The sequence below is a fragment of the Etheostoma spectabile genome, chromosome 17 (genome assembly GCF_008692095.1).
Source record: "Etheostoma spectabile isolate EspeVRDwgs_2016 chromosome 17, UIUC_Espe_1.0, whole genome shotgun sequence".
Lineage (NCBI taxonomy): Eukaryota > Metazoa > Chordata > Actinopteri > Perciformes > Percidae > Etheostoma > Etheostoma spectabile.
The window spans coordinates 13,516,367-13,543,301 of NC_045749.1; the positions used below are offsets into that span (position 1 = coordinate 13,516,367).

At 41.8% G+C, this 26,935-nt stretch overlaps 4 protein-coding genes across 7 annotated transcripts in view; 3 read left to right on the forward strand and 1 right to left on the reverse strand.

Moving 5' to 3' along the window:
* Positions 1–1,365, reverse strand: part of mettl18 (methyltransferase 18, RPL3 N3-histidine) — a 5,166-nt gene extending 3,801 nt beyond the window's left edge. Inside the window, exon 1 of the mRNA XM_032541207.1 lies at positions 995–1,365. Coding sequence (XP_032397098.1) covers positions 995–1,099 — 105 coding nt within the window. The 5' untranslated portion in view covers positions 1,100–1,365. The remainder of the gene's footprint in view (positions 1–994) is intronic.
* Positions 1,366–1,482: 117 nt separating this feature from the next.
* Positions 1,483–5,786, forward strand: zdhhc16a (zDHHC palmitoyltransferase 16a). Of its 2 annotated transcripts, none has more exons than XM_032541205.1 (11): positions 1,483–1,619; positions 2,287–2,538; positions 2,659–2,853; positions 2,963–3,051; positions 3,646–3,674; positions 3,753–3,886; positions 4,055–4,138; positions 4,240–4,325; positions 4,823–4,946; positions 5,135–5,205; positions 5,317–5,786. In XM_032541205.1, the coding sequence occupies exons 2-11, from the start codon at positions 2,305–2,307 to the stop codon at positions 5,417–5,419; spliced, it is 1,149 nt and encodes a 382-aa protein (XP_032397096.1). In that variant the 5' UTR covers positions 1,483–1,619; positions 2,287–2,304; the 3' UTR covers positions 5,420–5,786. The 2 variants fall into 2 exon arrangements, with proteins under 2 accessions (XP_032397096.1, XP_032397097.1); XM_032541206.1 differs by lacking the exon at positions 1,483–1,619 and adding an exon at positions 1,995–2,013.
* Positions 5,787–7,891: 2,105 nt separating this feature from the next.
* Positions 7,892–14,174, forward strand: ubtd1a (ubiquitin domain containing 1a). Of its 3 annotated transcripts, none has more exons than XM_032541208.1 (5): positions 7,892–7,943; positions 8,386–8,472; positions 12,391–12,618; positions 13,193–13,378; positions 13,581–14,174. In XM_032541208.1, exons 1-5 carry the CDS (start codon positions 7,892–7,894, stop codon positions 13,793–13,795), a joined length of 768 nt encoding a protein of 255 aa, XP_032397099.1. In that variant the 3' UTR covers positions 13,796–14,174. The 3 variants fall into 3 exon arrangements, with proteins under 3 accessions (XP_032397099.1, XP_032397100.1, XP_032397101.1); XM_032541209.1 differs by lacking the exon at positions 7,892–7,943 and adding an exon at positions 8,196–8,288; XM_032541210.1 differs by lacking the exons at positions 7,892–7,943; positions 8,386–8,472 and adding an exon at positions 9,496–9,912.
* A 679-nt stretch (positions 14,175–14,853) lies between these two features.
* Positions 14,854–26,935, forward strand: rrp12 (ribosomal RNA processing 12 homolog). The gene is given in 35 exon segments (XM_032541188.1): positions 14,854–15,097; positions 16,065–16,285; positions 16,571–16,654; positions 16,778–16,854; positions 16,945–17,050; positions 17,285–17,401; positions 17,516–17,654; positions 17,756–17,883; positions 17,989–18,087; positions 18,173–18,264; positions 18,352–18,463; positions 18,653–18,753; positions 18,846–18,960; positions 19,043–19,185; positions 19,282–19,403; positions 19,503–19,567; positions 19,660–19,822; positions 19,904–20,058; positions 20,326–20,393; positions 20,485–20,578; positions 20,685–20,843; positions 20,954–21,034; positions 21,121–21,226; positions 21,328–21,435; positions 21,526–21,683; positions 21,770–21,861; positions 22,669–22,824; positions 22,918–23,090; positions 23,193–23,303; positions 25,458–25,475; positions 25,478–25,503; positions 25,628–25,706; positions 25,849–25,916; positions 26,009–26,091; positions 26,191–26,935. Coding segments are annotated over 35 exon segments (3,861 nt in total). The 5' UTR covers positions 14,854–14,958; the 3' UTR covers positions 26,294–26,935.

The window sequence follows — 26,935 nt, forward strand, 5'->3', positions numbered from 1 at the left end:
GACAGTGAATAACTTTACATCTAAAGCGTGTCAAGACTATTTGTCCATTGTTTATTTCTAAAGAAACACGACAATGTATAAAAGGCTCCATTACCTTGTACCTCATTTTATGGCTCTGCAGCAGACATTTTTGTAAAAATAGGCTAACGATTGCGTCATAACCACGCAAATTACTGTCGCAAAGTTGACAAATCACCGCATTGTCAGGAGAAGCACGCAAACTGTTTGGGCTTCCAGCTGTTTAGCTTTAATTACTAATGTTAACTAGCATGTTAGTTAGAAGTAATTAGCCTGTGCCTTTCTTATCTACATCCCTACGATATCAGTCTCTGTTGATTGGCAATGATTGAAATTTCTCTTGGCGCAGCTACCAGGAGACTTACAACTGTCAGAAACGTTGCTCACGTCACAACTACGTCATCAAGCTCAGTTGGAGGCTGCGCAGTAACGCCTAGCCATCACCAGAAAAGTGCTTCTATTTGCCTTCACTGGTCTCCGTCCAGAACAACGGGATCTGTTGGTCCACTTCTTTTAACTATCTATGGGTTATTAACCTCTTGAATATAAGCTTTTTAAAATATATATGTAATGAAGACCATTAAGTGGTAGTAAGTGGACCTTAAAGATTTCTGGCCTTACTTGTTCTTACATTTTGCATTGCTAGATGGGAAAGCAATGTTGATATTGTACAGTAATTAAGTTATTTAAAAAAAATTAAGACAGGTTTAAGCATAAGCCGTAAGTGTCTTACTGAGGGTTAGGGGGTCGTCTTTCCCTTACTGCCGCTTCCTTTTATAAAGTAACCCCGCCACTGCATGCATGGTAGCTTACTTATAAAACGACCAAATCCCATGGACGAGCCATGCCAGAATGTCGTTTGGCAGAAATCCCAGTTCAAAGGAAACTACAATGTGACATCACGACCTGAAAGCTTTGAGTACGTTGGAGTAACTTAAGCTAGAACACAATGTATCAGTGAGCTAACATTACTCACAGCTTTTGCAGAAGTGTCTTTTTTTCCATTTTGCAATTCCTTTCCGTCCACGTCGTCCGGGTTTGTTGTTTGTGCTGGAACGTCGAAGTTAAAACAAAATGGCATGATGTCTGACAACACCGCACACAACTAGCTTGAGGTCGTTGAGTTGGAATCCCCGCTCTCTGTCTATGCTTACTGTTGGCTCCACATGGCGAAGCTAGGCGTGTAGCTGTTTAGCAGACCCGCAAAGGTTTAGGACCTACAAATCCCAGAAGTCTTAGAAACATAACCGAAACCCAGCTGCTAACTTTTCTATTAATGAAGTAAAGTAACCGTTTCTTGACAAGGGTAACTAGGTGTATGTCATGGATGTACTAAGTACAGATGCATATAACACACTATAATCAATATAATACATCCATGATGTAAAAAATGCCGTAAGTAGTTCCTGACTCAGACTACCATGATGCCTTTCGCCTCGATATTGGCGCACGCGCACTAACTCCAAATCAGGATTGAGATCTGTCAGGTCCCTGATCCTGCTCTTCTTCTCTAATATGTGGCAATAATCCCGTATTTGCCTTGCTTTTGAAAATGTCGACGAGAGGGATGATTTCGGCAGGTATCTTGCCTTCATAGAAGAGTGAGTACACCCCAAAATGATTCTGAAATCAAATGTTATTGAATAAGAACGGCGCACGGGTACCGTTAACGTTATTTGAATAGGAAAGCACTAGATAACGTCCAAACAAAAGGGATTTTGGAGCGTTAGGATTATGTGTGCAGTTTACAGACATTTCTACCATGGATCAAGTGATCCAAGTTAAAATGTTAACGCTTTCATCATGAGGCGATAGCTATTAAATGTGTAATGGTGTTGAATAGGCTAGCATTGCCTGATGATTGGAAGCTGAATGCTGCCGCTGCTGACAAAAGTCAACTCCACTTCAGACTGTCCCTCTGTCATCACCTTATAGGTGGCTGCAAACCCTCCACCCAGAATACACCCAGTCTGGAATGCTGCAAAGCAACTTTAGGTTAGGCTTTTTGGCATATAACATTCAACAGCCAGCCCTTTTATACTTGTTGGTTTGGTTTCCTCTATTTTATTCACAAGTGAATGCTCTGTCTTATTAGCTGCACCTTTACACTGAATCTACGTTACCTGCTAGGTTTAAATCGCAGTTGGCAGCGACTGTGGCGAGTTATAAAAACAACTCCACTTTCAAGTTGAGTGGCTAAATATGGGTTTCGGATTGTTTGTCAAACAGCAGCAAATCTTTTTTTTGTTTCTTTATTTCCTTTCGAAGGTGCGTGCGTTTTGCAGAATGCGGTGGTGTCCCAGCTCAGCGCTCCATCTGCTGCGGACTGTGCGGTTCAGGTCTTGTCCCAGGAGAGGAAGGAACACACTGCCATTGTGGATTAGGGAAATATGGGCTTACATGAGACTGTTGGTGCAGTCTTTTTACTTTAACTCCCTCACAGACTCAGATGTGGTTTTCGACTCGTTCTTTGAACCACTGTTTTACACTGTGGATTATGTCACCCGCTGGTTTGGCTCGGTGAGTGTGTGTGTGGGTTTGTGTGTGTGTGTGTGTGTGTGTGTGTGTGTGGTTTAGGGAGTTTTAAAGTTCTTCTCTAAATAAAGTTTTCTGTGGCTGTCCCCTGTCTTTGTCCGACAGGTGTTTGTTTGGCTGGTGGTGATACTGGTGAGCTCCATTTTAGTGATATGCTATGTGATCCTACTGCCTATGGTCTTCAAAACATACCCCACTGAATGGATTGCTTGGCACATTTGTTATGGACATTGGAACCTCGTCATGATTGTTTTCCATTACTACAAGGCCATCACAACTTCCCCTGGGTATCCCCCTACAGTAAGATATGAACTACACTTTTCTGCAGAACTACATATAGCTTTACTAATATGGGTTTATAAATAAACTTCCATGCATTAATTCAACAAAATTGTCTTTTTTCATCTAGGAAAAAAATGACAGTCCATTTGTATCAGTCTGCAAAAGATGCATTGTGCCCAAACCAGCAAGAACACACCACTGTGGGATCTGTAACAGGTGAGTCAATGTTGTTTTTCTTCTGTTCTGCTGTTCTCCCTAATTGATGAGTGTCTAGCTAACTGGGATGGGCGTGGCATCGCCAGAATAGTTAGCAAATGTGTATCTGCCTGAGCTAATGAAGCTTGGGCTTGCAGATTTGCCTGGTTTCCAGGCTGTATGACTATCATTTTGTTATAATATCTGATTGCTCAAACTTCATGAAAAGACATTATTAAAAATAGCTGACTAGCGGTAGAGCGGGCGCCCATATATAGAGGTTTTCTTCTCGACGCAGCAGCGTTTGACTCCGACCTGCAGCCCTTTACTGCATGTCATTCCCCCTCTTTCTCTCTTTTCAAGTTGAATCTGAAATAAAGGCCTAAATGCCCCAAAAAATCTTTTAAAAAATAAAATAAAAATAGCTGACTACAAATGTCTTTGTAGACCAATCTTCTTTCGACTGCTTAGTGGAATATATGACGGACTTACAGGGGACAGACCTGGCTAGCAAGAACTCTTTTTTTTTATTTCATGTTAAGCAAGAAAAAACTAAAAGAAAAGAAGTGTTGTCTATGCAAGTTTCAAACTGCATATTTTATTTTTCCTTCGCAGGTGCATTCTGAAAATGGACCATCATTGTCGTATCCTTTTCGGCAATATTTCAAATACTTTTTTTTGATGTGACTATGAAGGAATGTTTTTCCTTAACAGCATCTCAGCCTGGCTGAATAACTGTGTGGGCCATTTTAACCACCGGTATTTCTTCTCCTTCTGCGTCGCCTTGACCTTGGGCTGTGTCTACTGCAGCATCAGTGGCAGAGACCTGTTCCTAGACGCATACAATGCTATTGAGGTGATTTTATGTCACCCACACCACACTGTTGGACAACTGCTTCCTGTGGGCCTGCTTGGCTTTTTGACCTTGTAACTTATGGCTGTTTTTCCATGTTTATTGTCTTTCTTTGTGAGGGTTAACTGTTCCTTATTGACCCTGCCTTGTTTCTGTCTGTTGCTCCATTAGAGCATTAAGCATTTGGATGTGGTAAAGCCAGGGGTACCAGTAACAGGGATGGGAGTTCTCATTGGGCTTCTCCCACCTGGCCAGGTACAGTCTCAAAAGTACAAACGCAATTGCAGGATAAAGTTTACGTGTTTTTTCCATTATCTGTTAGTTATGTAACATGGGCTCTTTTCATTTTTTTCAAGACAAACTATCAGACACCTGCACCTCCGTACACCTTTAAGGACAAGATGATTCATAAGAGCATTATCTACATGTGGGTGCTTACCAGGTAAAATATGCATTTCATGTTACCACTTGCCATACAAATAAGACTAATTCAGAGCATGCTTTTTGTATGCAGTCTGTTCACACTGGAACAATGACACAGTTAAGTTTAATTTATTCCACAATGCAATGCATTAGGGAAATGGAGGAGCTGCTCATAACTGCAAAAATAAATGGTGGATGGTGGTGAAACAGGTCCAGGTTGATCTCATAAAACAAGCACATGTATAAAATGTTTGGAAAAAAAACATTTTCCCTCCTCTTTGTCAAGCATAATTTGCAGAGGCATTCCAAATTTACAATGTACAATGACACATCTTTAATCACTTACTGTTAGCACAAAACAGTAAAGTACATTGATTTCTTTCATGCCTACTTCAAACATGGTTGTACTAAAGATTACGTACTGTTAATTGTCAGTATGTGGAATAGAATTGTAAAAGGGCAGTTGTATTTACTATCTTGGCAGTGGATCAATTAAAATGTGTTTTGTTCTATTAGCACTGTGGCAGTGGCACTGGGAGCTCTGACCACATGGCATGCAGTTCTCATAACCAGAGGAGAGACCAGCATCGAAAGACACATTAACAGCAGAGAAAATAAGCGACTGGCAAAACGAGGACGGGTGAGGCGTATAAAATATTAACTATTTTAAATGTCAAAATAATTAAGGTTGTGATACGTTGAGGGAGATTTTTTTTATGAGGAGCCACAAACCCTCAATTAAAAGACAAGAGTTATCTTGGTTTAAAAGGCAGTGAAAGCATTTAGTTTTTAAATGCTACTTTTCTTTGTCTTTGACTGCTCTGCCAGGTTTACAGAAACCCTTTTGACTATGGCAGGCTGAATAACTGGAAAAACTTCCTTGGGGTGGAGAAGAGAAGGTGTGTCTCTGATGTTTGGAAGAGTTTTCTGTTAAGTTACCCATTCGTCATGAATGACCAACGCTGCCTTGTAATTCTTGTAACCTGTTCTCCTTTATCTTTTGCCTCTAGTCATTGGTTGACACGTGTTCTTCTTCCCTCTGGACACACCCCACCTGGTGATGGTTTGACATGGGACGTCTTCCCAGTTAAAAAGGACTTAATACCTGTATGACAGACTCCACTCAGGCATACTATCAGCAGTCTTTGCTATGTCCAACCTACTCTGGTCATTTGTTTTGGTTGGCTTAAAGGATCCTAGCATGGTGGCTCCACACAGCTGAAGAAATGAGGTCATGCCAACCTTCAATACCTCAAAAACTTGCAGTGGCATTGCTCATGGGTCGACGGTCTACATTTTTCACCAGTGAAAAGGCAATATGTCATGGATGTTTTGTTCTCCACTGGGTTTTATTTTGTCATACAAACGAGTCTTATTTGACTCTGAGCATTGTGAAAACTGCATTACCATGATAATATGTTATTTATCTGTATTTTGTACCTACTACATTAATAAATCTTTATAAATAGCTTTACTTAAACAATTGGACATAGTAAATACACACATATGCTATTATTACACACACAGGTTGCATTTTTGCAATTATGGTGTTCAGGTTTTTTGTTCCAGGATCACTTAACAATACTGAACAGACAAGCAGACCAGCTCCAGTGTTATGTCACAGGGTTGCTGACGCAGACAGACGCAGAGACACGCTGCTAGTAGGGGAGGACTAATTGGGATGCAGATTTAATCTGCAGATTCATATGAACATATTACATCAAAAACAAGCAGCCACAGTAGTGGAGATGCACAAAGATGAAAGCAAACGAGCGTGAGGAGATATGGAAATTTTCCGTCCAATTTGACCAAAAATCCTACTGACTTGAAACTATTCCTAGACCTAGAACATTTAATGCATTTGATAAGCAGACAATTAGAAAATCAATTGTGATCTTGTCAGCTAAAGGGAAAAAAATGCATGAGAAAGATATTGTCAGATAATAAGAGAAGAGATTAAGGGATTATAACAGATTTCAGCCGGTTTCCAACCCAGCTACTAATCAGTCTGTTTCTGTTTGAAACAGAGTACACACACACACACACACACACACACAGTAAATATTCAAGTTCCCAGCAGATGTCAGTGTTGGTCAAATTTGGTAGATAGATAGTTTATGTTTGGAGGATAATTGATCATATATTTTTTTAAACTGCAGATTTTTAGAAGAATTTTATATCAATTTGGCCTTTATTAGAGGTCATCAATTTGGATAATTTGGAAACATCATTTCAATAGTAATCTTAAAATAGCATACTATTAATTTATTGTGAATATTTCCTCTCCTGTTGGTACTTGGGCATGATAGTGTTACATGTGGATGTGCTTGCAAGGACAGCCATTGAGGGACATTCTGTGATGAATGCTTGGCACAGTTTATGGCCAAGGGTTAGGCTAGGCATATGGTGTATGGTGCACGTATGTTCATACTCCATACCTTCATTATGTGCTCTTATTTTCAGATGGCACAACCCCTACACTCGCTCTTGAACAAATTCAGCGTTTTCACGAAGGCCTGAAGTTGTGCGCAGTGATCACTTTTTACTTACATCATCCCTCAAAGATTTGGATGCGTGGCTTCGTCACCAATAATCAAGTATTCCACCACACACGCACTTTTTACTCGTACCTGCATATCCACTAGACCTATCACTGAATAGGATAGCTTAAAGTCAACTAATGGTTTTTGCCAATATTAAATTGGATGGGATTAACCTGTTCCAAGACTAATAATATAATCCAATATAGTTTTACATTTATAGTTGCTTTTATTTAGGCTACATGAAAGAAACAATTGACAGTGACAGTGTGCAGTGTAGTGCAGTGTGTCAAGTTGGTTTCACAGTTGTATTCCAATGAAACTGTAAATGACCTCATAGAAGTTGGACTTTTTGGGAAAACACCAGCAACCACTGTTTTAATATTATTCTTAAATCATAGCCAATAGATCCACGGATCTGCGTTTTGTTTTAAATAGAGATTATTTAAAAGGACAGGAGAAACGTCCAACTAACACTAACACACTAACCCAACCAATGAACACTTCCGCCTCGCATTTCAGATTAAAACCCCTGCAAAAGAAGTTTATAAATGTTAAGTATAGCCTATTCTGCAATAACCCCTAACGTTTATTTATTTATATTTTTTGTTTCATAACCAAGTTTGTTTTATTATTTCAAAATGTTGCTTGTTTTCAAACTGAATAGAAAATTGTTTCCAATCGCTTATTCTGGAGGGGTAATTCTCAGTTTCCGCTTATGGTCTGATGAGCTCTGAACTGGAAGCAGGATAAAATAATTGGTCTAAAATGCGCATGCGTGCAGATTGATAAGGATTTAATTCTAGATCAGCGCATACGGATTGTGCCGGTGAGCTGCATTCATAATGATTCGGGGGGAATACGGAAATTGATTGCTGTTTTTTTTGTGGAGAAGCTGAGATTTCCTGGAGGCTCTGCAGGGCCAGACTGGTCCCCCGTCAGCCCTGCGCAGACACACTACTCCCAGTTCGTGTCTGTCCACCTGCTAGCTCGCATCTCCTGCTGATCGTCGCGTCAGGGTGATAACACTTGGAAGCAAGTTCTGATGTGGCAAGCAAACTGCAGACGAATGCACAATTTAGCAGACTGGATTTCCGGTAGGCAAAAAGAATCACAATTAACTGTTTATTTAATAATCCAGATATAGCAAAAGACCTGTTACTAATAAGGCGGTAAATCCCATTAAACCCCACCGGATGTAACCTGCATCCATATTTAAAACATAAAAACGTTTTAATAGCCTATGTGAATGACAATCCGAGCAACGGCGGCATGAGGTTCAGGCGCGTGCCCTCTGCCGTCAGCTGGCAGTAGCCTACACGTGACGTAAACATCTCAGCTTGTCTGACTTCACAGGAACAAGGAGTGCTGAGGTGGTGTCATTATTCCCCACGATGATGCTTTTCACATAAGGCAACTTTAATTTCACATCAGCATTAACTGTATTTATCCGACGTTATCACATATTCTTCATTTTAAAGCATTTAAATGGCAAATATGTAGAAGACTGATGGTTTTTCCCCTTGGTGTGGATTATAGGGACAGCGATGGGAGGCTGTGTTGGGAGGAGTAGGATGGATGGACAAGGGAGTGCCCGAAGCTCGACCAGAACTAAAAAACGTGGAGGTAAGAAGCTGGAACACATTGGACTGCAGCCTTTCAGTTTCTAAAATAAGTAGGCCTATTTCGTGAATGCATTAGAAACAGAGCTGCTCTAATGGAAGTGATCTAAGCATAAGACACAATGTTCTCAAACCAGAAACTGGAACTGAGAGTATCTATATATTTGTTTTTTGCAGAGGGTGCTGTTACAAGAGATGAAATGTGTTGAGAATATAAATTTGAGAGAGCCCACAAGTAGCACTGTTACATTAAAGTAGATTATGTTATTATAGCTAAAGGGAAATTGATTCTGGGTTGATGCATTCAAACGCAAGTGTTACACAGCTCACATCCTCTGATACATCAGACACACACAAGAAGATGAAGCTTTAACAATGAGTGTATTTATGATAAATGCAGGTTGGGGGTAGGATTTCAAGCTTTACTCCCGTTGCCTTGACGTCTTTTACTGAGGGTGGTGTTAAATGGTTGAGGCATCATGGCTTAGTCTAATCTGTGCTGAGGACCTACGCTGATACGAGACAGTGTTTTACATAAACACTAGTCAATTCTTTCCCTGTGGGAAGAGCGTCTGTGCACTCAGCTGGATTGTCATGCATTATGTATGGAGCAGCAGCAGTGGCCCGCTTTTCATAGAGTTTTCACATCAAAGTTTGACCTACATGGTGCAGGATTTGCTTTTTGTTGACCTGTTTTGGAATATACTTACATTACCTCACAGATCATGTTTACAGGCTCAGATATTCAGATTTTGTGAAATGCAAACAAAGAAGGCCTCTGTAATGAACTGCCCCGCTAATATTATTGTGGATGCATGATGTGAGAGACATGTTTACATTTAGTTATACAAACAGCAGAGCCTCCATGAAGGAAAAACAGTCTGTGGGGGGAAGTTTGCAGAAGTACAGTGGCTTCTCCTTCAATTGGTAATAGCTGGACAAGATTTATTGTCTTTTAAGAGGTTAAGCAGGTTGCCTTTGGTTATTTCTATCCTGTCTCTAAATAGATATGATAGGATTATCACTGTTGTGTAAAGAAGCTACCTTCTGTCTAGGACATTCAGTTTACTCTCACAGCACATTGAACCTCTTTCCATGAACTGATCCTGTTGTATTTTGGGGTTGCAAAGTATTAGTTATTAGAAGACTTGTAAGTGGTTGGGAGTGTGGTCATTTTTAAGCAACTGGGAAAGTGTCACTACCGTTAAGCGACCTCTGAATTGGACTCTGCAAATCATGGCAAACTAGACCCAGGTAGTTGTCTCTTCCATTGAGTCGCGTGCTGTGTCCTCTTTCTCAGGGTTGGTGTCTTTAGGTCATTAATGTGGACTATTAAGTGACTCATATCAAAACATCCGTGTAAGAACAGCTATGGGAGTACCAAACTCCAGGGAATACAACTACTATCACGCTCCAACCTCACCTTTTAGGATTTTGCTGAAAAGTAAGTATAGAGTTTTTGTGTGGTTTGAAAGAATGCTTTTGTTATTTCTGTTCATATGTTTTGCACTGCTCACTCTATTACAATACTAAAAATAATAATATGTTGAGTTGATTGTCTGCGCTGTTGATGCTGTTGTTATTGTATAAAGGTGTTTAGGGTAACAAACAATGTAAAACAAAACAAAACAAAAAAATGTAAATGAAAATAGAAAAAACAGAAAGCACTCATAACAATATAATTGACAAAACATCAACTTTGCTGCCTCTCAGTGAAATACATGTGTTCACGGAGACGTGCACTGATGTCACTTTAATAGAGATGTGAGACTTCACAAGACTGATAATATTAGGTTGCAGTGCTGATGTTAAGGAGATGCTTGCTTATTAACCTAGATGCTGATACTTGATTTAATGTATTTTTCAGTATGTTCATCAATCCATTTGTGCTGTTTACGCTGAAACACTGAAATACTACAACTATTACAACTTGTAGTATTTATTTAAAAAGTACATAGAAATGGTGCAGCAATAATAGCCAAAAACTGACTCTTTGTTTTACATGACAGAGACTTAATCAATTCCTGTTTTGGTAGATTTTTAGTTGGTAATTCTTCCATTCACTAGAAATGTTTAAGTTTAAGGAAAACAACCTTGGCTAAGCTTTGATTCTAGGCTTACAGCTGAGGACACGCTGTCGAAGCTGAGCTCTCTGTACACTCACACAACACTGTAAACAAAAACTACGGAAAGGCAAGGAGGTGGATGAAACATTCCTTAAATAATGCAGGTTGTTATCACTGAATGCGTCCACCTCATGTTACTGTGTGTACAACCAGGACTCTCTTGTGGAGCATGTTTTTTTGAGTGTGTAATGTGTTGTTGGCCATGTCCGTTCTTTCGTCATGACCTAAAAATGTCCCTCTGAACTAAAAGCTAGGAATGGATTTTGTCCTCATATCTCTGAATGTGTTTCAGAAAACTTTTTTTTTTCGTCAGCTGTTCGTGTGCTTACCTCTTGCAGTCATTTGCCAACACCCCACAGATCAGAGCAAGTCTCTGTCAGTCAGGTGGCTTGTTAGGATTCCAGACACTACATGTTAATGCATCCGTTTGCAACTTTGCAGCTGCCTGTCCACAATAACAAAAGTAGACAAACATTAAAAACACATGTTTATGCAAGATAGGTACAAATGATGGATTTTTTTAACATAATAATGTCACAGACAAATATAGAGTATAATTGTTGCTAGCAGTTACTTTCTCCCAACTTCTGCTATGTTGTAATTATACTGTGCCTTCTATTTTTACTAATGCATAAAATCTAAATTATAATGATTATAATAATGATGTGATAATTGATTTGAATGAGCTTTGTATTAATATTTCAGTGTGCTTGTGGTTTTAGGGCTATAATAGTCTCTGAGAGTTTTTACTTGCTTGTATTGGCCAAAGAGTGCTCATCTCTCCAACCAATGCCTTATGGGATAGGGACAAATAAATCCTGTTATGTGCAACCTGATTACTGCCTATAATCCACTGGTGTAGGCTTGTGTATGTGAGAGCGCAAGTCACTGCACGTGTATGTGTTACTAGCCACTGCAGTAATCCACAGCACTATAAATAATCACTTTGATGTTTCTCCCTCTGTGAATCAAATGGACTTCCTTGGTATAATGGTACAGTGGATATAATATATATATACCAGCACGGAAACACCTGCAGTGGATGTATAAAGTTACTTGGTTATTGTGTTGTTGGAGTGATAAAGAGGAGTTGCATGCATAATAGTTACTTAGCTTTACTTAGCCTGTATAACACATAAAACTGTTGTAATCTTTAAGAGCTGTTTTGTCCAATGGCGGTTTTACTGAAGATTCTTCTTACAATTAGCCTTTTTTGTCCTCACTGGTGTGTACATGACCAAGTGTAAATAAAGCAATAAAGCTATGGAACATTTTAAGCATTTAGCTTCTCTTATGTATCTTATATAGGGTCATTATTTTCAGTTTTGATCCTCTTTTATGTTCAAAGAAATTGACAATTTTTGACATATAGTTTTACGAGATTTTTTCTGTCAGAAATTCTAGCTCTGCTTAGGGCAATATTTTAGTAATAGAAAGTACATTTGAATTACACAAAAATATTTTTTCAAACTCACACGTGTCCCAGGGTTATAGTAGAGAGCTCAATATTTTTAACAGCAGTTGTGGCCTGATCTAACCTGGCAAGCATCTACATACTAAGTACGTTTCTCAGAACTTCACTACCAGATACTTGGTTACTGCCCTGTAATCCCTGTTACAGTGATTAGCTGCGGCCATTATGTCACTGCAAACATAGCACCTTTTTAAAAACTACGAGTTGTTTGCGTAAGCGGCCAGCAGAGCAAAGCCCTGACGATATTGGGTTACAACCTTTGGATCAGTTGTTACATTAGTCTTTAGATTAGACTGAACAATGCCTTTTTTTTTTTCTTCAGGGCGCAATGAGCCCCTAAAAAAGGAGCGTCCAAAGTGGAAGAGTGAGTACCCAATGATGGAGGGCCAGCTGAGGAGTAAAAGGGATGAGTTTTGGGATACGGCTCCCGCCTTTGATGGACGCAAAGAGATCTGGGATGCACTCAGAGCAGCAGCCCTGGCTGCAGAGTGCAATGACCTGGAGCTAGCACAGGCTATAGTGGATGGAGCCTGCATCACTCTGCCACACGGTATGAAACCACCCACAGGCATACACACACACACACACACACACACACACACACACACACACACACACACACACACACACACACACACACACACACACACACACACTCTCTCAGATGTGGAAATGTGCTTTATCCAGCTATCAATTGTAAATGTCCTGGAACTTCCAGCACACATGCATAAACAATAATTTTCAAAATGTCAAAGGGCATTTTGCAGAATCCCATGCATCAGTTGTTTAGAGATTACGACTGTAATAGTTACATAACAGTCAGAGTGCAGCGTGACCACTTTGAATGGATTGGTGCGCAGAAAGCCATGGCACAGTACGTTTGTGCATATTTACCTACTCACACATGAGTGCTTTTGCTTTTAAGCATTTAGTTCAAGAACACTGGTGTTTTTGATTAAAATGTGACGTAGGTAAATGTAATGTAAATGTGATGACCTCATATTTCCACTGGTTTATTGGAGTAGAGAAGGATGTTTATATATCAAGGTTAAAGTCAGTTGCTATTTCTCGTAGCAAGGTTTTTGAAATCCAGTTATTGACGTAGTCCATTTGTCCCTCTGCAGGCTCTCTCACAGAGAGTTATGATGAACTGGGGAACTGCTACCAACTTCCAGCCTACACTTTAGCCCCGCCTGTCAACCTCATCTCTGAAACGTCCAGTGAGAACAAAGTCTCTGACTCCACACAGAAACAAGCTCAACCCCCTCCGTGCAGACAAGAGTTCCAGCTGCGGGTGCGATTGTCAACAGGTGAGAGACACCCAGTAAAACCTATAATATGACATTTAAATCTACAGAACAACATGATGCATGCAGATGACATGCATACAGCATTTCATCACATCTGGTCTCATCTAGGCTGAAGATTGACTCATAATGCATAGCTTTTCAGTGTGTCACAGCTTGCTCAGAAATATGTGTCAACTCTTTTTATACCTTGTGGTTTTTTAAGGAAATGATGTGCGTCTGACAGCCAGCATGGCGGACTCCATCGCTGAGCTAAAGAAACAGTTGGAAGAACGGGAAGAAATTGACGTGAACCGCCAGAGGTGGTTCTTTTCCGGGAAGCTCCTGACTGATAAGACTCGTCTTCAAGACGCCAAGATCCAAAAAGACTTTGTCGTTCAAGTGATTGTCAATATGAACCCACAAGTTATTGCTAACTGAGGAGGGAGACAAAGGGCTACGAAGAGGAGAAAATATAAGGGACATGCCAGAGAGAGGGACAGGAATAGGAGTAGGGCCTGAAATCATTTTCCAGTTGGCACTGCAGTGTAATTTTGTGTACAATTTTATACAAGAAATTATTGCTTTTATATTGCTCCTTTTTGTAATTTTTTCCTTTTTCCAAATGAAGTATATTGAAAAGCACTCGGACACTTTAGATTAGCAGAGTCCTAAGATGCACATCCCAGTGTCTGTCTGTCTGTCTGTGTGTGTGGACATCAACTCAGAGCTCTATTGTGTACACAAGTCCCCCTCCTTCTCATGTTTTTTTAGACTTATGTCATGCGATGTAGAGATGATAGAAAACTTTAGACAAAAGGAAAAAATGTAAATGTCAGTTTCCATATATGTTGTTTGGTCATATAACTATGGTCATGTAACTATGTGCGCACTACATTTTACAATTCACAACTCATAACAAAGACACACATTTAATCAGGTCACCTTTCTAAAAGGTAATGATAAATTATTAGGTTTGTTTTTATTTCATCACTCCAAACAAGTTACTGTAGTCTTATGTACAACATAATGCTCACTGTACTTGAATAACTTATTAATAAAAATGTAAAACCATTTTCTGTGTCTCTGATTGTAGGACCAACAAGTATCTAACATAAGAACGTATTCTAAAGCAATGCCATTACGGTAATGATAATGAAGTGTATTTTCAGACTTTTCTCAATATATACTATACTTTTTCTTGGCTACCAACAGCTATAAAATCCTTCAGAATATCACAGTCTAGGAAAATGTGACCAAACTGCTAATAAGAGTATACATGATTATAAATATACAGGAAAAGTGTCGATAGGAATACATTATATTTCATACATTTATAGAGTAGAATGGCAGTAACGTTGTGATGTTTTTGTGTGTGTGTGTGTGTGTGCGTGTGCGCGTGCGTGCGTGTGCGTGTGCGTGTGTATGTTTATGTGTTGTTTTTTTGTTGAACAGCGACGTCTACTGTCAAGTAACAACAATACCGGGCAGACCACGGGAGTCTATCGTGACGTCTTTTGGTAAGCGACAGCGTCATCTGTTAATGCATGAGCTGGACCCGCAGAGACAGTTCGGGGTAACGTGATTATTTAAAACCCCCGAAAATGGTCAAATCGGGAAAACTTCGATCTGGGACGGTGTCGAAACTCAAACGATGGAAGAAAGGACACAGTAGCGACTCAAACCCGCAGACGAGTCGTTTTAGGCAGGCTGCCAAAAGCCGCTTCTTCAGCCGACCCAGCGGTAAGCTTTCCATCATCGTTACACGTGGGTCTGTGGCTAGTGCTAACATTAGCTAGCGTCAGCCATTTAACTTGCAACAGCCCAAGCTAACTTTATGCTGCGCTATTAAATGTTCGTGAGCCACCTGATAAAGTTGTCAGCAGAAAGCCTAACTCCGATCTGTCTGTCTTTTCCCCTTGGTCCGCAGAAATCACGTGTCAGTCAGTTTAGTCTTTGATTTTACATGATAACAGCTGCTGTGTGTTTGTGTCTGAATGAGGCACATTGTTTAACTGGGTCGATATATTGAGATAAAGTTAATTATTGCTGATGTCATTACGTTGTAGGTAACACCCCGAAATAGTCTCGACAACAATAGCAAATAGTTTGCAAGTATATGTCCAGAGACAGACATTTAGCTGTGTTTGCTCTCTACCAGCACATTAGACTTTAAATGTATTCACGCTGAAGTTTGAGGGTGTTTACATATCCACACATTTGGTGCACAATGACAAATTGCAGCCCTATTTATACATGGCCTTTGTCCCCCCCAATTTCAGGGTACCAAAAACATTTATGTCATCATATTTAAGAAGTTTCAAATCAATTATCAAGTTAGTGACTGCTGAAAGTAAATAACTCATAGACATGATCAAATACTTGTTAACCTTCCCAATGATGCATTGTCAGGCATGTGCTGCACCAAGCTTCAGTTAATCCTCGTTTCACCCTGATTCTCAGCAAATGAAATACATGCTTACAGTAGTTGAATCAAGGTTATGTGCAGACGTGTTCATGTCTTGTTTTCCTTAGTCGTATGTTTATAATCCTTCATTCATACGCGTTTTCTTAAAATGTGGTGGCTACATGTGAACAAGTGTGTGCATGTGAAAACCCTTTCATGCCCAAGGATGGCTTCCATTTGCGCAATGGGGAGGGTAGCATAATGTAATGGGGTACCTCTACATCTTTTTTTTTTTTTCCTCAGGAAAGAGCGATCTAACAGTTGATGCTCTTAAGCTACACAATGATCTGCAGGCAGGTCCGCTTGAGGTCAGTGGCCGGAAAGATGCCTGTATGGAAGAGGAGCCTGAGGCATTTTCAGAAAGAACCTCAGGTACTTTCCTCAGCGGCCTGTCAGACTGCTCCAACCTGACCTTCAGAAAGGTGCAACGCTACTGGGAATCCAATTCAGCTGCTCACAAGGAGGTAGGCAATACACTTAAGATAGATCATTTATTCACAAAACCCTATTAATAAATGGCTTTAAACGGCTTATTTGTAACACTGGCAAGCCTCTTGTTTTGATATAGGCAAATTGCCATTTTGCATTAGGAGTGAAAACTAAAACACTTGAAAGTAGCTCTGAGATGTTGTGGATGATACTTTAAGGAGTTGATGTGAGGATTCCAACACTACTAACACATGTACTTGGAAATCCAAGACGCAGAGTTTTCCTGTATTTGTAACATTGTTTTCTGATGTGTCTCACAGATCTGTGCAGTGTTGGCAGCTGTGACTGAGGTGATCCGTAGTCAAGGAGGGAAGGAGACTGAAACAGAGTACTTTGCTGCTTTGGTTGGTGCTGCCTTTAATCAAAATAGTCTTTACTTGGACGTTTTCCAAATAACTTGTGGTGTGTTGAAAGGTGATAGTAAAACTTGGTCTTGTGTCTGAAAATGCACCATGTGCTTTTTGTAGATGACCACCCTGGAGGTTGTGGACTCACCAGAGTCTCAGACGGCAGTTGCGTACCTCCTCAACCTCGTCATGAAACGGTTGGACTTTAACAACTTTTGTCGCCAAAACAAACCTTTCCATTCATGTCAAGGCTAATTAGATATAACTCTAATTGTTGTGTTCCCCAGGGTTCCTGCTCCAGTGCTCATGTCTAAGTTCTCAGACACCACCAAGGCTCTGATGGATGTCATGTCTAAACAGGCCACCTCTGAGAGTGCCTCTGCGGTTAGATGGGTGAGTGGATTTTTTTTAATCTTATTTTTGGGGCATTTTCAGCCTTTATTTGTGACAAGAAAGCTGAAGACATGAAAGTGGGGAGAGAGGGGGAACAGAGTAAACCTCTATGCATGGGTGCCCGCTCTACCAGCTGAGCTATCCAGGCGCCCTCTCTGTGTCCATTTCTCTTTTTTATTGTTTACTTTTGAAGAGGGCAGCATAGAATTGAGTTTGTCACTTTTGCATCTATAGATCCTGTCATGCCTGGCCACTTTGTTGAGGAAGCAGGATGCATCTGTCTGGACTTACCCGACTACTCTTCAGGCCTACCACGGTCTTCTCAGCTTCACAGTTCACAGCAAGCCTAAGGTTTGTCTCACCAGCCTGCTAGTAACGTCCTCAGAAGTATTTCATGTTGAATGAAAAATGCTAAAATGTTATCATTTTGTGCCTTTTAATTTAATGTCCACTTTTTCCTCTCAGGTCCGTAAAGCAGCCCAGCAAGGCATTTGCTCTGTTCTCAGAGGTAGTGACTTCCTGTTTACAGATAACGCTCCGACCCATCACCCTGCTGCAGTGACCACAGCCAAGTTTTGCATGAAAGAAATGGAACAGGCAGGAGGTAAGACAACTGTTTAATTGTTTTTCTTACTGTGGGAAGGTAAATAGTTTTCATGGTTGTCCAGCAAATTGTAGTTCATGTCTATTTCTTTCCCTCCTCAGGCAGCAACGAGGACACCACCACACTCCATGTGCTGGGTCTTCTGAAGGAGTTGATGGGGACCTTTCCTCTGGGAGCTGTCAAGTCCTGTTGTGAAACTCTGCTGCGAGTGATGACACTCAGCCATACGGTGAGAGCACAGAGACATGCGTAGGTGCAGCCAGATACCCTTTTGTTTGTCTACATAAATACTCCTATGTAGTTTTTAACACTGCTGCTGTGTTTCTGGCTGTAGCTGGTGACGGCGAGTGCCATGCAAGCCTTTCATAGGCTGTTCAGCGGGAAGCCAAATGCTTCAACCCTCTCACCGGAACTTAACGCACAGATCATCACGGTGAGAAAATACCAACAAAACCAATGCTACAATGTCATAATGCAAAATGTAGTGTGAAAGCAAATATGCCATTTCTCATCCTCAGGCTCTGTACGACTACCTGCCCAGTGAAAACGACTTGCAGCCTTTAATGGCTTGGCTCGCTGTCATGGAGAAAGCACATGTTCACTTGGCAAGGTAATGAAACCACAGCATCACAAATCCTTTTTCTGTTTTTTAGTAAGATTACGCTTGTGGCTCGACAGTTTGTGTGTCTTTGTGTAGTTTGCAGAGTTCTCTGAGTTTGGGCCACCTCCCTCGCCTCTTCTCTGCTGCCATGTCCTGCCTTTTGTCGCCTCACGCACAGGTGGTTTCTGCAGCCACCAATACGCTAAAGGTGAAGAAGTCATCCATACACATTGAGTAACTCAAATGGATAAAGTTTGTTTTTGTTGCTGAGGCTAGGCTCAGCGTATTTCTGGATTATAATTGAAGACAGGGAGAGAGAAAAAAGTCAGTGGGTGGTTTTCACACTGTACAGTATATGCAAGGTCCTTAATTGATGATTTATTTTGATCTGTTTTAGACCTTGTTGGTGGAATGTGTTGCCCCCCACATGGAGGAAATGGGCATGCTCACTGCCACAGCCTCTGCAGGGAACCCCTCCTATGTCTGCAAAATGTTTCGGTAAGCTCTCTCACTGTTAGCTAGTCTCAGTCTTTTCTTTGTAGAGACTCCGTGTAAATCCTCATCATGATAAATGTGGTTGTGTGTTTCAGTATCGTGGAAGAAGGATTGTCCTATCGCTTCCATGCCTCCTGGCCATTTGTGCTGCAGATCCTGGGTTGCTTCTATCGAGCTGCAGGGAAACAAGCTCACCCCATCATGACCAAGGTAGAGCCACAAAACCTTGCAGATCACTCTGAGTGGTGAAAAATAAATGTTTGCCTGAGTCTTTGTGTTGTGTCCTGGACAGTCCCTGCAGTCTCTGGCAGACCTACGCTCCACTCCGCAGTTCCCCTTCAGTGGGGAGTTGGACCTGGCCGTAGGAGGAGCTGTAGAGAGCATGGGGCCTCAAGTTGTGCTGGGTGCAGTTCCCCTCAACATCACCGGCTATGAGTAAGTGCAAATAACAAGGACACAAAAACACTGAGGAGTTGCTTGTATGTCATGGTAGTGGTTTAACTGATTGTGTGTGGATCTTTTTTCCCCCAGTGATGACTTGGAGTTCCCACGCAGCTGGCTGGTCCCGGTCATACGGGATCACGTGAAGAACACTCACCTTGGTTTCTTCGCGTCTTATTTCCTCCCCCTGGCTTCTACACTCAAGCATAGAGGTAAACATATGTACGATGGTCCACTTAAGGGTTGGATGACTGTGATGCTGAGTTTACTTTTTATGTGTATTAACCGATGACTCTGTTTTTGTGTTGTAGCTGACGAATTAGAGCAAGCAGGACAGAAACTTGAAGCCAGAGTCTACCAGACATTACAGATGCAGGTAACTCTACACTGACTTAACTCTTGTGTATTCAGAGTTCCAGTGAATGAGTTGTTGAGAATTGCCTTTTAATGCCTGGACTTTTCTTTTAGATTTGGACCATGCTCCCTGGCTTCTGTACATGTCCTGTGGACCTGCTGGCATCCTTCAAAGGCATCGCGCGCACACTCGGTATGGCTGTTAATGAACGGCCAGACCTGAGGCTCACAGTGTGCCAGGCTCTACGTACTATTGTCAGCAAGAGCTGCTCCACTGGTAGGAGGACACGCGTTCACAGAGACAGCAAACACATAAACAGTACTGCAGCTACTTACTGTGTCTGCTTTATCTCTGTAGAAGAAGAAAAAGCTGAAGTGGGACGCTTCTCCAAGAACTTCCTGCCCATCCTTTTCAATGTGTATGGCCAGCAGCCTGCCGCTGGAGAGTCCGGCACCTACAGGATGGCTATACTAGACACTATCAAGGTCTACTTAACTGTCACCGAAACACAGGTCAGTTAAGTCTGCTCACATTCTGCTGTTTAATGTTCTCATGCGGTGCACTGACGAAGCATTTCATGTTTTGTTTACATAAGTTAATAATCTGACTGAACACTCTGAAGTGTGCTGGGGTGGAGGGCTGGGCCTGCATCAGAAAAAAAATAAGCATGTCTAGTCTTCTTTTGATGAAGAACTGATGATTTTGCATCGGCTCATATTTCTTGGGGTGTGTCATAATTCTTGTGCTGGTTTATCTTTAATTGAAACAATCCTCCTCAGATGGTCTGCACGTTCCTGCAAAAAGCCATAGACAGATTGAGAAGCACCGACACCACTGAGTTCACACGGTGGGACATGTCTGCCTTTTGTCTGTTCATTAAATACATTTTAGAAATGAGTAAATATCAGTACACTTACTCTTCCATCGTCACCTCTCAGGCTGTCAATGATGGACCTTGTAGTTGCCATGGCTCCCTCCGTTGATGAGGTCACCATGACTAAAACCTTTGAACTGATTGGGCCATATTTAGAGGTAAGGGTATACACAGTGTGCTTAACGGAATGTCCAGTTTTTAATAAAGCTTTTGAACTTAACTATTTCTTGTAAACTATATGTCTCTTTGGGCATTTGTTTCCAGAACAAAGAGCCAGGCATGCAGAAGAAGGCGTACCGTGTGCTGGAGGAGATGTGCGGTGGAGAGAGAGATGAGTGCAGATCGTTTGTCGTGGCTAATCTGGAAACACTCAAAGTTGTCCTGCTCGACACTCTGAAAAAGGCCTCTTCACCAGCAAAGAGGGTGAGACTGCTGTGTAGAGGGAGAAAAAAAGAAGCTGACAATAGATGGAGTGGTGGATCTGTTTTTTATGGCACTGTCTGATTGTATCTTTCTGTGTTTCTCTTTCTCAGCCGAGACTGAAGTGTCTGATCCACATTGTGAAAAGGCTCGATGAAGAACACAAAGACTTTATCACAGCGCTGCTGCCAGAGGTACAAACACAAAGGAGTGCTTGCAAACAAAAAACACACCGACATTTAATTTAATTTAATCTTCATGAGGTTGTTTTCTCTGTCAGGTGATTATATGCACCAAGGAGGTGTCTGTTGGCGCACGTAAGAATGCCTACAACCTGCTGGTGGAAATAGGAAGTGCATTTGTCCGCTTCTGTGGGAACACAAAAGGTAACGGACCTGTCTTTCTTCTATTGTGTATGCGCAGATGCAAGTTTCTCATTTTGATGATTTGGTTTAAAATACTTATTGAGTATCTGTCTCTGATCCAGATGCCATGGAGCAGTATTTAGTGTTGGTGTATGCAGGACTTACAGGCTCCGTCACCATGATCACCTGTACAGTGTTGGCGCTAACTCGACTGGTGTTTGAGTATAAAGGTAGGCCTGCTGACTTTCCAGCAATTTCCGTTTGGTGTTTTAAATGATTGTTTTTGGACTGGATAAAGTTTGGTGTACTTTCTTCCCCAGACGCTATAGAGGAGACCACCAGGGAGCAGCTGCTGCACAACATCTGTCTGCTGTTGTCGTCGCGTACCAGAGAGATAGTTAAAGCTGCCTTAGGCTTCATCAAGGTCATCCTCTTCATTATGGACCCCAAGACGCTGGCATCACATGCCACTGTCATGGTAGGCTTTTACATTATAGATACTCTAGTCAACTGTAAAAGACAGGCGTCCCTTTATTTAATACAAATTTCATTCTCTGTGTTCAGATGGAGGGAGTTGGGAACATCAAAGATGACGTGAGGCGGCACTTCAGAACCAAATTAAAGAACATCTTCACTAAGTTTATCAGGAAGTTTGGGTAAGTGCTGTCTTTTATAATATATATATATATATATATATATATATATATATATATATATATTTTTTTTTTAAAGAAACTAAGCCTCAACTGGGCACCATTCAGCTAACTTGTGGCTCTAAAGCAGAAGTGGCGGTGTTTAATAATTCATGTCAAAAAAATGTCAGCTGATTTTACTTTTTTCCCCTCCAAAACAAGTGAATTATTTCAGATTGGATTGGCAATTTCTCCTCTCTTTGGTCATCCCACAACTTTTACTTCAACAATTAAAATGACTGTATTTGTGTGTAATCATGGCCTGTAAGTGCTTGTGTCTAGACAACAAATGTATTTCACTGTATTCTAAGTGAACAGAGTGGATTTTTCTGTGCTGTTTTTGATGGGGAATTGATATTTGATCATCAATGATGCATCTGATTGATTCCTTTTTGTGTAATTAATAATGCCTGTTTGTCTGCTACAGTGAACCAAGAAGTCTTGTTATAAATGCAAATAATTAAAGGACTGTCTGTCCAGTGAAATTATATTTACGTCGGGATTAGCATGCTAGCACTATTATTAACATTAACAAAAAGGTGCTTTGTTTAATAATGGTACCAGCTGTTTTGTTAACGCTGTTTACCGATTGTTTTAAAGGGCTGAAGATCAGTCATATATTCAGACACTACTTGCATGAAGCCAACACTGGATGTCTTGGTACCAGATGGTCTCCTCTGGGACATTTGTGCCACAACTACATCACTTTTATATGTTACATTGTCATGTACTGTGTGTTTTTGTGTGTCTCATTAACTGCCGTCTTTCCAGTTTTGAGCTGGTGAAGAGCATGCTGCCTGCAGAACACCACAAGGTGCTTGTAAACATCCGCAAGGCCGAGGCTCGCACCAAGAGGAGGAAACAGGTCGCAGAGCAGCATGATGACTCCGAGAGCGAAGAGGACGAACCTAAAACAAAGAGCCAAAGGTAGACCACTGTCCCCCCCCACACAAAGCCCTGACTTACCTCATGCAGTTACTCTTTTCCTAGGTTATAAAGCTTGTCTCCTCTCCTCTCCAGTATTGAGGACATCCTTGCAGAGTCAGACAGTGATTTGTCAGAGGATGAAGGAAAGGCTCGTAATGCTCAGAAGAAAGCAGGAAAACCGCAGAAAGCACGGGCCTGGCTCAAAGAAGGAGAGGAAGATGACCCACTTAACTTCCTGGATCCCAAGGTTTCCCAGAGAGTGCTAGGTAACACACTTTCTTTTAAAAGTTGCTGTGAGCTTGCATTTTTGACACGACAAACATGCTTTATCCTGTGGAGGTTTTTATTCAAATGGTTTTGCTTCTCAGCCACCAACCCAGGGCTGAAAAAGAGTGCCAAGGTTGACCACGGCTTCAAGGTGACATCAGACGGACGGCTGATCATCAGAGAGGATGACGAGGAGGATGGCAAAGACAAAGGTACGAGGAATCCTGTCGTTAATCCAACCATCATGTACATTGCATTGCTTTATGTATGAACAGGCTGTTTAGGCTGCCATTCAGGGGGACCGAAGGTGAAGATCAGGGAGGGTAAGAGAAGTACAGGAGGAAGCTGGAGCGTAAACCAGCAGAACAACATGAGGGAGGTCTGGAGCGGAATGAGGACATCACTGGCTTCAGACCAACTGGCAGCAGAGGAGTTGAAGGCAGCTTGGACAGGGCCAACGAACTCAATCTGTTCTTTACAGATTTGATGCTCCTGCTCCTGCCCATCCCCCATTAACACACTGCTGTCTTAACCCCACCCCACTATTCCCCCTCCCCCCCTCACTGTCCCTTTCCTCCTCCCGGGAGAGCCCTACCTCCCCCTCCTCTAGCCCTCGGTTAACACCTCTCTCCAGCCTGACTCCCCCTACCCCACCTGTGACCTCTGTGTGCCTCACTGCTGACCAGGTGAGAAGACAGCGACCAGACTCCACTCTAATAAGGCTGCAGGCTGATGGTATCCATCCTGGGGTGCTCAAAGCCTGTGCCTCTCAGCTATGTGGAGTCTTTCACCATGTCTTCAACCGAGCCTTAGTCTCCAAGGGTCCCCCTGCTGTGGAAGACATCTTGCCTCGTTCCTGTGCCAAGGACGCCACGTCCCAGTGACGCCAAGGAATACAGACCCGTGGCAATGACCTCCCACAATATGAAGACCCTGGAGAGACTGGTTCTGGAATCTGCGGCCCTGGTGAGGCCTCTCCTGGACCCCCTCCAGTTCGCCTACCAGCCCGGTTGGGAGTTGAGGACGCATCATCTTCCTGCTCAACCGCATCTACGCCCACTGGACAGGCCGGCAAGCAGGGTGAGGGTCATGTTTTTTGACTTCTCCAGTGCTTTCAAACACATCCGGCCGGCCCTGCTGGGTGAGAGTGACAGCGATGAAGTGGATCCCCCCCTCGTGTCCTGGATTGTTGACTACCTGACTGGCAGACCACAGTATGTGCGCCTGCAACACTGTGTATCAGACAGAGTGGTCAGCAACACCGGGGCCCGCAGGGGACTGTCCTCTCTCCCTTCCTCTTCACCATCTACACCACAGACTTCAACTACCATACAGAGTCCTGCCATCTTCAGAAGTTTTCTGATGACTCTGCTGGGTTGGATGTATCAGCGAGGGGGACGAGCTGAGTACGAGTGTGGTGGGGGACTTTGTCACTGGGTGAGCAGAAACCATCTCCAGCTCAATGGACAAAGACCAAGGAGCTGGTGGTGGATCTAAGGAGAGCCAAGGCAGCAGTGAGCCCTGTTTCCATCCAGGGGGTCAGTGTGGACATTGTGGAGGAGACTACAAATACCTGGGAGTGCACTGGACAATAAACTGGACTGGGCCAAGAACCTCAAGCCCTCTACAGGAAGGGCCAAGCCGTCTCTATTTTTGAGGAGGCTGAGGTCCTTTAACATCTGCAGGACAATGCTGAAGATGTTTTATGAGTCTGTGGGGCAGTGCTATCCTCTTTGCTGTTGCATGCTGGGCAGCAGGCTGAGGGTAGCGGATGCCAACAGACTCAACAAACTGATTCGCAAGGCCAGTGACGTCGTGGGGGTGGATCTGGACTCTCTGGGGTGTGTAGATGGAGGATGCTGTCCAAACTACATGCCATCTTGGACAATGTCTCGCACCCACTCCATGGCTTGCTGCTCATCACAGGAGCACTTTCAGTGAAGACTAATTCCCCAAATGCACACAGAGCGCCACAGGAGTCATTCCTGCGTGGCCATCAAACTTTTTAACTCCTCCCTCTAAGTGTCTGAAACACACACTTAGAGAGGTTGAAACTGGACAATATTATCTGTATATCTGTTTGTGGAATAACACTGGCCTGACGTGTGCAATTTCAAATACTACAATTATTATTATATTTTATTATTATTTAACTTTTCACCATTCCAAATCCTTAATTATGTAATTATGTAAATAATGTATAATAACATTCCTTTATGTAAATACCGTACCAATTCCTTATATTTCTTTATTCTTGTATTTCTACTCTATTTATAATATTGTGCAACTACAACACAGAGTTTCCCTTCGGGGACAATAAAGTATTTCTGATTCTGATTTGATTCTGATTATTACTTTTCCCACAGATGAGGGAGAGATGAAAGATATTTAGAAGAGGCTGGAGTCAAAAGTGTGAGTATTATATATACTTATATATGTTACGCAGTATGTATTATTTAGCGTTCTTGTTGCAGACATTGTGAATGCTGTTTTTCTAATATCATGTGTTTTTTTGTTTTTTTTTAATCACCTTCAGAAAAAGACACAGAAAAGGAAGTTCAGAGATGACAATGTTGATGAGGACATGGACACTGAACCCCATCTAAAATACAAAGGTAGGGCTGTCACCAAACATCCTAAGTGATAAATAAGCCTGTGCTGATTTATCACTGGGTCATAGTTATAGTTTTGGATTAAATTGACTGTTTTTAGTCTAACTTTGATTTTTGACTGAGCGGCACATTTCTTTGTTCTCAGCTGGGGGCTCAGGCATCCACAGACCTCTGGGAAGAAGGGAAGACACTGGGGCAGACTACAAGTCAAAGGTAAGTCCGACAGCATGCAGGAACACGCACTGTAAGAGTTGCTGGTTAGAAGCTATCGTTCTGAGTGTATTATTTCATCCCACATTTCTCAGAAAGGAAAAGGAGATGTGAAGAAACAAGGAAAGCTTGATCCTTACGCGTACATCCCTCTGAAGAAGGCCCAGCTTAATCGAAGGTAACAGTTGTCATTGCCTAATTTTGTAAACTTTTCTCACAAGGAATTGATTTGTTAGAATGACAGACGCTAAAATTTTTTTGTTCTTTGTGTTTACAGGAAGCGCGCCAAACTGCAGGGCCAGTTCCAGGGCATGGTGAGAGGAGCCCAGAAAGGGGCGCTGTCTGGGAAAAAAATGCAGAAGAGGAAGAGGAAAGCCTGAAGAATATACTTGTTTTACTCAATGGACTTTAAATGCTTCATGTGTGTGATGGTGTGTTATAAACATACTAAAATGTAGACATGCACCTTGGATGTGTGTGTATGTCTTTGTGCGTTTCTGACGGTAAAAATCGTGAAGGTAAAATCAGTTTGTTTTTAAACTGTTCATCTTTCAAAGCTCTCAACATTAGCTTTGAAGGCCTTTGGCTGTCAAAAAACCCCAACTGTAATCTGTTTAATGCATCAGATAAAACTCCCTTTTTGATAAACATAAATATATTTATGTGTGAACACTGTCTAGTTCTGTAGACAGACAATAAGACTGGTTTGACTGGTAATAAGACTGGTTTGGGAAGAGTAAAGTCTGCCTTTGTGATTGTGTTATTTGGTCACTTGAGGGCGCTAAAGACCTCTGGCTTGTTAATGGCGATCCAGAGTGTTGCTGTTAATTTGATTAAAAAAAGAAAACAATCAAAGCCATTTTTCTACTGATAACTATAAAAGGAAAAATCTATAATTTTCCTTATAAGACACCCAGTTATCTCTGACCTGTGGTTACTTTTCATATGACAGTGTGCCTTCAATTCAGCCGTTTAAAGACATTGAGAGAGAAACTGTAGGTTGTTGTGCCGGGGAAGTGAAC